We start from the raw sequence: 13,730 nt of genomic DNA on the forward strand, positions 1-13,730 counted from the left end.
ATTTTAAAAATAAGCAAACGAACAATAATATGAAAATTTTAAAAAGACCAACAACCATGTTTAATCAATTTCCGTTCATTTACACCAAACTACGTGAGAAAAGCCGAAAAATAAAAATAGAGAATAAAGTTCCAAGAAACTTGGTCAAGAAAACAAGCTTAGAAGTAGGGTTGTAAACGAGTCGAGTTTGAGTATTATTGAGTCGACTCGACTCGAAAAATCTGAAATGAAGATTAACTCGACTCGAAAACTCGTTAGCTTAGAATTTTTAAGTTTGACTCGAACTCGAAATCATAAACTGAAGTTCGTAAAAACTTGAAAATAAAAAAATATTAAACTTAACTCGATTAAAGCCTCAAACTCAAACTCGAAATTAAACCTTAAATACATGAAAACCTTATACTATTTTTTTAAATCAACACATAAATTTTAATATTATTAATAATTTATTTTTTTAAAATAAAATTTTAATATATCATACTTTTGAACTACTCACGAGCTTTCCGAGTCGAGTATCAAGTAGTTCGTTTCGGCTCGTTAAGAAATCACGTCGAACTCGAGCTCGTGTAGAGTCCATTTGAATCGAGTATTTATTGAAATTTGACCGAATCAATCTCAAGTAGCTCGCAATCTGTCTTGTCTCATTTAGAGACCTACTTAGAAGGGCAGAAATCATTAGCCTAGCAAAGTTGTAGGAAGAAGAACCAAATTGCAAAAGAAAGTAAAATGCTTGATCCAGCAAGCAAGCCTTGGCCTTTCACTCGGTCCCCCCATCAGATTGATTGGCTTTCTCTTAGAATAAGAATGACTTGCAGATAAAAAGTGGAAAAAGTTATAATTGTATTCTTAGATAAGTTCGTTTCAAGAATCAGTCATCGTGGAACATGCATGGGGCTAATTCCATGGTGAAATGCCCGATCCATGCTTTTGTTCCAACAGGGAAAACCAAATGAAGAGCAAAGCTATCCCCATCGTGAAACATGCATTGGGCTTTATTCCAACTACAGTTTCGTTTCTTTATTTTTCAAAGTCGTTAAAATTCTCTCTAAATACATGATTTTCTGTCTGGTCGTTATCTATTAATTGTAACATAAGCTGTGTCTTTGGTGTTGAGGAATACGAATGACGTGGAATAGCCAAGTAACTAAATCTTTTGTAAAAGCATTTTCTTTTCCTATATGAAGAATTTGATAGTGAAGCAAGAGAAGGTGTGCTCAATATCAAGTGGGCAGGGAAATTAACAAGAGTGTAGGGTGAAGAAAATGTCCGACTTCTCTCTAAGATGCCTTCTTATGAGACTAGAAAATCTATGGGACAAATGGAACATCCGAGGGGCTATGTTGTTCAGTCTCTTGTTGCAGTTCGTATTGGTTTTTGTGGCCCCATTAAGAAAATCCACGAGGAAAAAAGCTCGTCACCTACCTCCTTTGGACTGCATATCGTTGTCTGATGCAGCTGCCAAGTCTTCCATTGGTCTCATATGAACAGCCAACGCGGTCAACCTAAGAAGCCCGAGAAGAGTTTGGAGAAAAGTGATCTAATGGCACTCTGGGCGGCATTCCTTTTATTACACCTTGGCGGTTCCGACACCATTACTTCTTTGGCTCTCGAGGATAATCAGCTTGGCTAAGGCATTTTTTCAGCCTTGTTACTCAAGCGGGGGCTGTTGCCTATGTCTTCTTCCTGTCACTTCCACATAACAACCTAATGATCCCCACGGCACTCATGTTTTGCGCCGGTTTCATCAAGTACGGGGATCGGACACTGTCTTTGTATTTAGCGAGCTTGGACAAAATTCGTGATTCGATGACTAGAGAAGCGGATCCTGGCCCCGACTACTCTAAACTCACGATGGAATACGAGTTCAAGAGAGGGGCGGGGCTTCCGACGAGAATTGTTTTGGCACCTGAGCCAGAAGCCTCCGATATTCCACACAAGGAAGGCAATCTGAATCATTTGGAAGTGGTGTCCTATGCTTATCACTACTTCCAAACATTCAAGGGAATTATCGCAGATCTCATGTTCAGCTACCCTTTTGACGAGAGCCGTGATTTCTTCAACAGGAGGACAGCTGAAGATGCTCTGAGGGTAATCGAGGTTGAACTCAACTTCATATACGAGACTCTGTTTACCAAGATAGAATGTGTCTACTCTTGGCCTGGATTTATTTCTCGGTGCCTAGCTTTTGGCTCGACTTTGGCTACTCTTGGAATCTTCCATTTCAAAACGGAGAAACATGAATACAATAGATCGGAAGTTGGAATCACCTACACTTTGCTCCTTGGTGCCATTTCCCTGGATGTAATAGCCTTCTTGTCCATTGTCACAGATCGTACTTTTACTTTTATAAATATCAACCCTGATCGTCCTACCCATGGGATCATGGGAGTCGTGGCATCCGTCTTCAGCAATATCCTTGCCCTCAAGAAATCGCGGTGGCATCTTTGTAAATGTACTGAAGTGCCTAAAGACCGTCATCATGTGTTGGCCAATCCCACTGCATTTCGAAGGTGGTCTGGATCCATCTCATCACACAACTTAATAAGGTATTGTCTGAAAAGCGATAAGAAAAGCATCCATGAATTCCCAAGTTTGCGTCTAATCGTGTTTGGAAAAATATTTCATTTCTTGGGGTTCGATCCAGAAAAAGTTTGTTTGGGGTTCGATCGAGTCAAAAGAAGGGTTACCGATTGTTTTATCATGATCATCACATGCCCTTGTACATTTTTCTGGCGTATCACCAACAGTTTTCCAAGGCCTATAAAAAAGACACTATGCTCGCCGTTTACCGAAATTTACAGCTGGATTGAAGATACTCTTGACGAGTTTTTTTATGTGTCCATTGAGCCATTCATTAAGGAGCTATGGGAATTCATCTTCGATGAGCTAAAGAAGAAAGCAGAGTTCGCAGATACTCCAGAAACTGCAAAGAGGATATCGTCGGCCAGAGGCGAGTGGGCTTTGACGGATATCGATTCTGAGCACGATCGTAGCAAGATACTCAGGTATGTGAGTGATGTTCCATATGATGAGAGCATTCTCTTGTGGCACATTGCGACTGATCTATGCTACCAAACTGAAAAGGAGGAGACCGAGTCGGAAAACGGTGGCAAGAATCTGAAATACATGCACTTCAGCAAAATACTGTCGGACTACATGTTGTATCTTCTCGTATTTCAGCCAACCATGATGTCCCCCGTCGCTGGTATGGCCAAAATAAGAATACAAGACACATGTGCGGAGGCTAGAATTTTCTTTTGAGAGACGGAATTTACGTCGAAACGAAGACAAGAAGGCTTGCGGAGAAATATTGTTGGTGAATACGGATGTTGAACCTGAGCACGTGAAGGGAAACCGAAGCAAGTCCGTGTTATTCAGTGCAAGCATACTGGCCAAAGAGCTGAAGAGGATGGACGATGAAGACAAGGAGAATAAGTGGATGGTAATGAGCAGAGTGTGGGTGGAATTAGTGTCGTATGCGGCGCGCCATTGTAGAGGAATTACATATGCTGCAGAGGTAAGCAAAGGTGGACAGCTTATCTCCTTCTTTTGGTTGTTGATGGCTCACTTTGGTCTGGGGGTGGGGGTCCAGATCAAGGAAAAACATGCAAGAGCCAAATTGATCGTAGAGAAGTAATATATATAGATACTGAAAAATCTCATTGGCTGTTGTTTTCATGTTTTTTTCTCTCCATTCTGCGCTGCAATCCTAGCTAGGCAACAAATAAGTGTGATGCAGTGAACTAATTTATTATTCGGTAAACACATATTTAGTCATTCAACTATCATTTTGATCCCTTTATGGTCACTCAGCTATATTTTTTTCAAAATCATTCATAACGTTGTGTTTTTGTCACCGGTTGTTAGAAAAATTTAGGGGTGAGCAAAACTCGACTCGGCTAGAAAAATTAATTTTTTTTTTCAATTTTGAGTTATTCTAGTCAACTCGGATTATAAATTCGGTTTTTGAGTTAGAGTTGAGATGAAATTTTTAATTTTTAGGTTACTCTAAAAATAGAAAATTTTGACAAAGTATTTTGATAATTTTACAATTTAGTTCATGTTTTCATTATTTCTTCAATTCCTCCTTCATTTTAAGTTCATTTTTACCAAATTTGAACCATATGCTCTTAAATCATAGTAGAATACATGTGTACTTTCAATTCCTCTTTTTGGTAACAATTTTTTTATTTTTCAATTTAGTCCTTCAATTTTTCATAATCTCCTTATTTATTCAATTCATCATTTATTTTTAGTCTCTTTTTTTACCAAATTTGAGTCACATGCTCCTAAACCATAATAGAATACATGTGTACTTTCAATTCCTCTTTTTGATAACAAAATCTTTATTTTTTGATTTAGTCCTTTAGTTTTTCATAATCTCCTTATTTATTCAATTCCTCATTTATTTTAAGTCCGTTTTTACCAAATTCGAGCTATATCTCCTAAACTATAGTACCAAATTTAAGTCTTTTGGTGCTCGAGTTCGTTAGCCATCTGTCTCCCAGGATACAATAACTTATGATCAACTATAGTGCACATATGCATTTATCACGAACGATCTTTGCCTTCGACTAGCACAGAAAAACTAGAGGAAAATAATTTTCTTCTTCTTTTGAATTTGTCAAAGAACTTGCTAAAAACTTGTGAAACTTGTAACTTGTGTTTAACTTAGAAGGTTAACTCGCTATTTATAGGAGATTTTCAAGAGATATTTAATTCAACTAGATATCTTTTAATATTCTACATTAAACATATAATAATATATTTTAATTTGAAATATTCAAAAGATAAAACTCCTTTTAACTTTCAAACTTAAATATATATATATATATATATATATATATATATATATATATATATATATATATATATATATATTTTAATTTGAAATATATAAAAGTATATAATTATCTTTAATATTAAAAGTTAAAAATATAACAAATACCTTTTTAAATTTACATATTCAAAGAGTAATTATCTTACTAAATTCAAATTAAATAATATATTTAATTTGCAATAGTGAAAATGACTATGAATTTAATATAAATATTAAATCCATCAATTAAAATCACCATTTTTCCAACAAATTTTACTCCATTGCTTGATAGATATGTGGCCTAGGGATTAGCACAGGACCCGAACCTGGCGAGTTTTGATTTGATTCGGTTTGATAGGGTTGAATTTTTTAAAAACATTGAGTTCGAGTCAGGTCGGATTTGAGTTTATGGTGAAAAATATCCGACCCAACTCCAAAAATAATTTAAATTTATCTTACATATTTAAGGATAATTGCAATAATAACCTTCTATGTATTATTTTTTTTCAACTAGATCTCTATTTTTAATGAATAATTTTTTATATATTTTTATTTCGGGTTAGTTCAAGTTGGGTCCGAGTTTTATATAAAAAAAAATTAGGTCAGGTTTGGCTCACATGAATTTACCCCTAAACTCAGGTCGAGCCGAATTTCGAGTGAAGATATATATTTTCAGGTTGAGTCGGTTTCGATAGTACCCTAATGTCGCCTATAGAACATGTTGGATTAATTAAACAAGCTTTGTTTCAGTTCTATTTGGCGCTTAGGTCATAAGAGTACGGCATCGAAGTGTCGCTTTCAACGGCATCCGAGGCTAGGCTGCTTCCTCAAATCGTGCACCGATTGAGTTGTCGTTGCAGAGACTTATAAATCTTGTTGGGCCATTATCTGAAAAGATCAACGAGATAATGCATTGATTTTTTTTTACGAGATAGTGCTCTCGTCAGATTAATTATTCATATGGGGTGATTTCTACAGTTCCCATGTAGGTTGCCAAGTGCTCCGGGCGACATCCCCGCGATGTGGTGAGATGGGGTAGGTCGCCATGCACACCTAACGACCTACCAGGTCGCCATGCAGTCCTCATGACCATTTCCCCCATCCGCTAGCTCACTGTAAATATATTAAGCAAGTCATATCTATTTTGGACTGCATGGCAACCTTTGGGGACTACATGGAGACTGCATGGCGACCTGGTAGGTCGTTGGGCGTGCATGGCGACCTACCCCATCTCCTGTGACGTCGCCCGGAGCACCTGGGGACCTACATGGAGACTGTAAATATCACCTCATCTGAGCAATTAATCTGGCGAGAGCACTATTTCGTGAAAAAAAAATTCAGCGCATTATCTCGTTGATTTTGCCGCCATTATCTCTTATAATTTTTTATATTTTTTATTTATAAATTTGTATTATATTTTTAGTGTTTATGATTTTTTAATTTCTTAAACTAAATTAACCATGATTAAAATTTCTAATATATATATATTTATAATTTTATGATTTTATTTATTTATATTAAATATAATATTTTAAACTCTAAACCATATACCTTAAAATTGTTTAAGTAAATTAATGGATTCATTAAACTATACACTTCTTATAGCAATTCAACTGAACAATTATGATATATAATATTTTTAAAGCTACCGGCAGTAGTTTTACTAGTTTATTAGTACTAAATTAAGCCTCGTGACCTTTGTTGTGAACCATAATGGAGGTTGAAAATGCAAAACTATGTGAAAAAAAACGTTTAAAGTTAAAAAGAGAATAAAGTTACTAGAAACTTGGTCAAGAAAATAAGCTTAGAAGGGCAGAAATCATTAGCCTAGCAAACTTGAACCAAAATTGCAAGAGAAAGTAAAATGCCCGATCCAGCAAGAAGGCCTTGGCCTTTCACTCAGTCCCCCCATCGGGTTTCTCTTAGAATAAGAATGACTTGCAGTTAACTATTGCAGATAAAAAGTGCAAAAAGTTAAAATCGTATTCTTAGCTAAGTTTGTTTCAAGAATCAGTCATCGTGGAACATGCATGGGGTTACTTCCATGGTGAAATGCCCGATCCATGCTTTTGTTCCAAAAAGGAAAACCAAATGAAGAGCAAAGCTACCCCCATCGTGAAACATGCATTGGCCTTTATTCCAACTACAGCCTAGTTTCTTTCTTTATTTTTATTTTTCAAAGTCGTTAAAATTCTCTCTAAATTACATGATTTTATGTTCGGTCGCTATCTATTGTAACATAGACTTTATCTTTAGTGTTGAGGAAGACGAATGACATGGAATAGCTAAGTACCGAAATCTTTTGTAAGTGCTACGAAAGCATTTTCTTTTCCTATGTAAAGAATTTGGTAGTAAAACAAGCCATATATAGTGTGCTCAATATCAAGTGAGCAATTAACAAGAGTGAAAAGAGTGTAGAGGGAAGAAAATGGCTGAGTTATTTATAAGCATCCTTAGTAGATTACAAAAGGCATGGAACGCATGGAACATCCGAGGGGCTATTTTGTTCAGTCTCTTGTTGCAGGTGGTACTGATTTTCGTGGCCCCAGTAAGAAAATCCGCGAGGAAAAAGGTCGCCATCTTACTCATTTGGATTGCGTACTTGTTGGCTGACGCAGCTGCCAATTTTGCCGTTGGTCTCATATCCAACAGCCAACGCGGCCAATCTGATTCTGATAAGTCCGAGGATCCGGTGAAGAAAATTCAGAGCGGCCTAATGGCATTCTGGGCGCCATTCCTTTTATTACACCTTGGCGGCCCCGACACCATCACTGCTTTTTCTCTCGAGGATAATCAGCTTTGGCCGAGGCATTTGTTCGGCCTTGTTGTTCAAGCGGGGCTGTATCTATGTCTTCTTCCAGTCACTTCCCAACGACAAGCTAATGATCCCCACGATACTCATGTTTTGCGCTGGTATCATCAAGTACGTGGAGCGGACAGTGGCTTTGTATTTAGCGAGCCTGGACACATTTCGTGATTCGATGCTTAAAGATCCGGATGCTGGCCCCAACTACGCTAAGCTCATGGAGGAATACGCGTACAAGAGAGAGGCGGAGCTTCCGACGAGAATCGATTTGACACCTGAGCCAGATAAAGAAACCAAGGCTTCTGATATTCCACCCAAGGAAGGCGAGCTGAATCATTTGGAAGTGGTGCACTATGGTTTTTACTACTTCCAAAAATTCAAGGGACTCATCGTGGATATCATCTTCAGCTTCCGTGAGCGCGACGAGAGCCGTGATTTCTTCTACAGGAGGACAGCTGAAGATGCTCTGAGGGTAATCGAGGTTGAACTCAACTTCATATATAGGACTCTCTATACCAAGCTGGAAGTTGTCTACTCTTGGCCTGGATCTATTTTTCGGTTCCTAGCTTTTGGGTCGACTTTGGCTACTCTTGGAATCTTCCATTTCAAAACGAACAAAGATGCCTACGATGGAGTGGAAATTGGAATCACCTACACTTTGCTCCTTGGTGCCATTGTCCTGGATGTAATAGCCATCTTCACCATGATTTTCTCAGATCGTACTTTTACTTTTATAAAGAACCCTGATCGTCCTACCCATGGGATCTGCGCATCTGTCTTCAGCATTTTCCTCGCCCTCAAGAAACCGCGGTGGCATCGTTGTAAATGTCCAGTGGCTGAAGAGCACCGACATCACCTGTTGGCCACTTGCTTTGCATTTCGAAGGTGGTCTGGATCCATCTCATCACACAACTTAATAAGGTATTGTCTGACAAGCCATAGGAAAAGCATCCATGAATTCCCAAGTTTGTGTCAAATCGTGTTTGGAAAAATATTTCATTTCTTGGGGTTCGATCCAGAAAAAGTTTGTTATCGAGTCAAAAAAGTTTGTTTAAGGGTTACCAATTGTTTTATCATGATCATCACATGCCCTTGTAGATTTTTATGGCGTATCAGCAATAGTTTTCCAAGGTATATAAAAAAAACACTCTCCTGGCCGTTTACCAAAATTTACAGTTGGTTTGAAGATACTCTGGATGAGTTTTTTTATGTGTCCCTTGAGCCAATCACTAAGGAACTATGGGAATTCATCTTCAGTGAGCTAAAGAAGAAAGCCGAGTTCGCAGATAATCCAGAAACTGCAAAGAGGATATCGTCGGCCAGAGGCGAGTGGGCTTTGACGGATACCGATTCTGAGCACGATCGTAGCAAGATACTCAGGTATGTGAGTGATGTTCCATATGATGAGAGCATTCTCTTGTGGCACATTGCGACTGATCTATGCTACCAAACTGAAAAGGAGGAGACCGAGTCGAAAAACGGTGGCGAGAATCTGAAATACATGCACTTCAGCGAGAATCTGAAATACATGCACTTCAGCAAAATACTGTCGGATTACATGCTGTATCTTCTCATATTTCAGCCGACCATGATGTCCGCCGTGGCTGGTATCGCGAAGATAAGATTCCGAGACACATGTGCGGAGGCTAGAATTTTCTTTGAGAGACGGAATTTACGTCGAAACGAAGATAAGGAGGCCTGCCACCAAATATTGTCGGTGAATACGGATGTTGAACCTGAGCAAGTGAAGGGAGACCGAAGCAAATCGGTGTTCTTCAGTGCAAGCATACTGGCCAAAGAGCTGAAGAGAATGGAAGATGAAGACAAGGAGAAAAAGTGGATTATAATGAGCAGAGTGTGGGTGGAATTAGTGTCGTACGCTGCGAGTCATTGCAGAGCAAATACACACGCTGCAGAGGTAAGCAAAGGTGGACAGCTTATCTCCTTCTTTTGGTTGTTGATGGTTCACTTTGGTCTTGGTGAGCAGTTCCAGATCAACGAAGGACATGCAAGAGCCAAATTGATCATAGAAAAGTAATATACCCAAAATCCTCCCCCGCTGTTGTCTTCATGCATTTTTCCTTTCCTGTTACTGTCAAGCAATAAGTACGAGTCATTATAACTGAAAGCTGTTAGCCGTTGTAACCGATGGGCCCAATGATAGTTATATGGGTCTTTTAAAATAGTCTAGTTTGTATTGGGCTTGCTTATCTGATTTCTATCAATAAAATATGAAAGTGTGTTCTTTCTTCAAAGCATCTTCTTCCTTTGTTCTTCTCTCTTTCTCCTACTCGCCTGTATTTGCAGTTTCTGCATTCTGAAGATTCAATCAATGTGGAATTATACTTGCCTCAAATATATTAAAGAGAGGATTTGGAATTAATTCTTATTCCATTCTTCCTAATTACATATCTCATGTGTATTTTCTGTGTTTTAAGTTCAATAGATAATGGATTCATCCCATATTGAAAGGGAAGGGGGGGGGGAGATGGATTAATGAGAAAACCGGAAAAAATTGGGTTAAATTGTTATATTAGGCCAGACAGAAATATTAATCAGTCCATTAGGCCACTCTTGATTTTATTTTGATATCTACAATAAATGTTACGTTACAAATTATCTTGTTGACGTGACAAGTTTAGCTAAAAATATTTATTTTTAAATCAATCCAAATAAGTGGGACCCATGAAATCTAATATTTTAAAATATTTTAATGAACTCATCACGTCGAGATGAGTCCTTTTAAAATAATTATTTGATTTTCAAAATAAATATATATTTTACCGAGATTTATCACGTCGACGTAACGATTTTCTGGACAAGTTCTACTTACTTGAGTCCATTTAAAAATATTTTTAGTCAAACTCAACACATCGACAGGACGAGTTTGCCCAACACTGTAGTATTTAATGTAGATATCAAAATAAAATCCTTGTTGATGCAGTTAGTTATTGTCTATAGATCACTGCATATACTAGTATTGTTGAAGCATCTTGTGACTTTTGAAAGGGAATCCAGAGGAAGGTATGTCTAGTACTTGTATGTTGTTTGTTCTTGTTTTCTTTTTAACATGAGGTTTTTATGCGCCCTTGTTAAATCATGATTTGTTTTTGGCCAGTATAATTAATCTCTTTCTATATACAGAAAATCGGGTTGGGTTTATGCAGTTGTTCCCATATTATTTTCTTTATATATAAAAAAAGGAAATTCAGTGCTCAAAATTGTTTTTCCTATGCCTTATTTCAAATCGTCTCGTCTCGTCTCTGCTGGTATTGTATGTGAAGCAGTGATTTTGTACTTTTTTCTTCCATTTTTATATTGGATGCTTTTGTTTTGCTGTAAATGTTCTATGGTTTAGTAAAGAAGACCTTCTAAATGTTGACCTGCATTGTGTGCTTATGAATTTTGATTTGATCTTTCCAGTGCACTCTACTCAGGGAAAACTTCTTGATTAAACATCTTCACTCTGGGAGCGGCATTGATGATATATTTGGATATGAAACTAGAGATTGGGTTTTCATTGGCATGGATGGGGCCTTTTCAAGTGGCATGCCAACTGGAGGAAGATCTCTTGAAGAAAAATATATGTGCAAGAAAGGACGGGACTGTACCAGTTTTGCATCAATGTTTTCCCATATAAACTGGATTTATCTCTTTGAATTTACGCGTCTCGTTCTGACGAAGACTAGCGAAGAATGTGTAAGATTGGAAGCAGTCTTCATCATGAATGTGATTCTGATGAGAAGTGATGCTTATACAGAGAGAAAAGTTAGTTTGTATGCTGCTCCTTTTTCCAAATGTCTAGGATGATAGCAACTTTTATGTTCTAAAAGCTATTTTACTTGGACTATGTTTTGCTTCAGTCAAGTTTTTGAAAGTATTTCACTACTACTGAAAAAGGAAGCTGGGCACATGCTTCTAAATTGTAAGTGAATTCTTGGTCCTTCTACCTCTTGTTTCATCTTTATGCCAATGCAAGGGAAAAATGTGCTTGAAATATATCTTTCTACTCGGTAGTTAGTTGAGCTATCATCCTTGTTCTATTTTGCTTTATAATCACATGTTGCTTTAGGGATGGCAAAACTTTAAATATTAAAATATATAGTTACAAATATGAAGAGACTGTATGGCCCTTTCAATAAGAATATTCTAACATCAATTTTTTTGGTCAAAGGGGTGCACCTCAGCTTGAACCTAAGATCTCAATCTCAATGGCCAGGATAGAATGATGTCTTTTGACCCCCCCTTTTCTTTGAATAGTGTTATTTTTCATAAAATGAACCAGACTAGATTTTATCATTGCCTGTCGCCGATGCCTTATGATTCTTTGTTGGATGAAGGTCCTAAATTGGTGGTCACATTATGCTCTGGTTGTACAATGGAGGCAAGTGCTGGTGTTGCCAATGACAAGGAAAATGTTAAAACTGAATATTTGGGCATAAAATTGTTTTATTCCTCTATCTTTCAATTACATCAAATAGGTCCTTTATATACACAATGATTTCCTATAACTAACTCGATAACAGAAATCTAACAAACTCAACAAACTAACAGATTATACAACCATATTACAACAATTAATACTTTCTACACTCCCCCTCAAGTTGGTGGTTGTAAAGATGTCTTTAAACCCCAACTTGGAAACTAAATATTCATGTTGATACACTCCCAAGGCTTTGGTCATTAAATCGGCTTGTTACTCCCCTGTCTTGACATGTTCAGTTTGTATCAAGCCTTCTTGAATCTTCTCTCTGACAAAATGACAATCTATCTCAATATGTTTAGTTCTCTCATGGAAAACTGGATTAGCTACTATTTGCAAAGTTGCTTTATTATCACATATTAGTTTCGCTGGTGCTAAGTTTTTCAAGCCCAACTCTGCTAACAAACCCTTCAGCCATACAATTTATGCAGCTGTCCCTGCCATGCTTTTATATTCCGCTTCTGCAGAAGAACGCGCAACCGTGTTCTATTTCTTAGACTTCCAAGAGATTAGAGACATTCCAAGCTTAACACAGAAACCTGTTACAGACCTTCTAGTCATAGGACAGAAAGCCCAGTCAGAGTCACAATAAGCAATTAATCTGCATTTACTCGCCATACTTAGTAAAATCCCTTGTCCAGGATTTTTCTTAATGTATTTTACCACTCTCAATGTAGCTTCAAGATGTGATTGTTTTGGTTTATGCATGAACTGACTGAGGAAATGTACATCATAGACAATATCTGGCCTTGTGTGAGTCAGATATATTAGTCTTCCTATAAGTCTTTGAAAAACAGACTTATCTTGCAACAATTCTTCATTGCTACAAACTGCTTCATCATATTCAGCTGTAGTAAACTTCTTGTTTTGCTCAAGAGGAGTCAAAGCCGATTTAGCTCCACCTACACCAGTCTCTTCAATAAACTCTAGAGCATACTTTCTTTGATTCAACACAATCCCTTCCTTTGATCTTAAAACCTCTAATCCTAGAAAGCATTTCAACTCTCCAAGATCTTTCATTTTGAAATTCTTATTCAAGATGTGTTTCAATTCTGCTATCAATTTCTCACTACTCCCAGTGATTAAAAGATCATCAACATATATCAACAGAACAACTATGTCACTCCCTTGTTGCTTTGTAAACATTAAATAATCATACTTGCTCTGCATATAACCGGCTTCAAGTAATGCTTTTGTTAGCTTCAAATTCCATTTCCTGGAGGCTTGTTTTAGTCCATAAAGTGATTTATGCAGCCTACAAACCTTAGACTCCCCCTGGCTGCAAAAACCATCAGGAAGTGCCATATAGACTTCCTCAACTAAGTCACCCTATAAAAAATGCATTGTACACATCCATTTGAAAAAGAGGCCAAGAAAAAATGGATGCAATAGAAAGTACAGTTCGAACAGTGACTAGTTTAGCAACTGGAGAGAGAAGGTATCCATAAAGTCAACCTCTTCTATTTGATTGAATCCTTTAGCAACAAGGCGAGCTTTGAATCGTTCAACATCTCCATTAGCCTTGTAATTGATTCTGTAAACCCATTTACAGTCAATTGGAACTTTCCCTGATGACAGAGTAATTATAGACCAAGTGTTGTTTGACTCCAAAGCATCAATCT

General features: G+C 37.4%; 2 protein-coding genes across 2 annotated transcripts; one reads left to right on the forward strand and one right to left on the reverse strand.

Moving 5' to 3' along the window:
* The first annotated feature begins 1,262 nt into the window (after positions 1-1,262).
* On the forward strand, positions 1,263-7,796 carry LOC120127518. Its single transcript, XM_039145405.1, has 4 exons — positions 1,263-1,473; positions 1,622-3,205; positions 3,288-3,517; positions 7,344-7,796. Exons 1-4 carry the CDS (start codon positions 1,263-1,265, stop codon positions 7,794-7,796), a joined length of 2,478 nt encoding a protein of 825 aa, XP_039001336.1.
* A 4,798-nt stretch (positions 7,797-12,594) lies between these two features.
* On the reverse strand, positions 12,595-13,413 carry LOC120127519 (uncharacterized mitochondrial protein AtMg00810-like). Its single transcript, XM_039145406.1, has one exon. The coding sequence runs from the start codon at positions 13,411-13,413 to the stop codon at positions 12,595-12,597; it is 819 nt and encodes a 272-aa protein (XP_039001337.1).
* Between the last annotated feature and the right edge of the window lie 317 nt (positions 13,414-13,730).

The sequence above is a fragment of the Hibiscus syriacus genome, unplaced genomic scaffold, assembly GCF_006381635.1.
Source record: "Hibiscus syriacus cultivar Baekdansim isolate YM2019G1 unplaced genomic scaffold, ASM638163v2 tig00110469_pilon, whole genome shotgun sequence".
In the NCBI taxonomy this organism is placed as follows: domain Eukaryota; kingdom Viridiplantae; phylum Streptophyta; class Magnoliopsida; order Malvales; family Malvaceae; genus Hibiscus; species Hibiscus syriacus.

Coding starts and splice junctions, on each gene's coding strand:
- LOC120127519 (XM_039145406.1), bottom strand. CDS start 13,413: ATGGCACTTCCTGATGGTTTTTGCAGCCAGGGGGAGTCTAAGGTTTGT.
- LOC120127518 (XM_039145405.1), top strand. CDS start 1,263: ATGTCCGACTTCTCTCTAAGATGCCTTCTTATGAGACTAGAAAATCTA. Junction 1,474..1,621: donor AGCTGCCAAGTCTTCCATTG/GTCTCATATGAA, acceptor GAGGATAATCAG/CTTGGCTAAGGCATTTTTTC. Junction 3,206..3,287: donor CATGATGTCCCCCGTCGCTG/GTATGGCCAAAA, acceptor GTCGAAACGAAG/ACAAGAAGGCTTGCGGAGAA.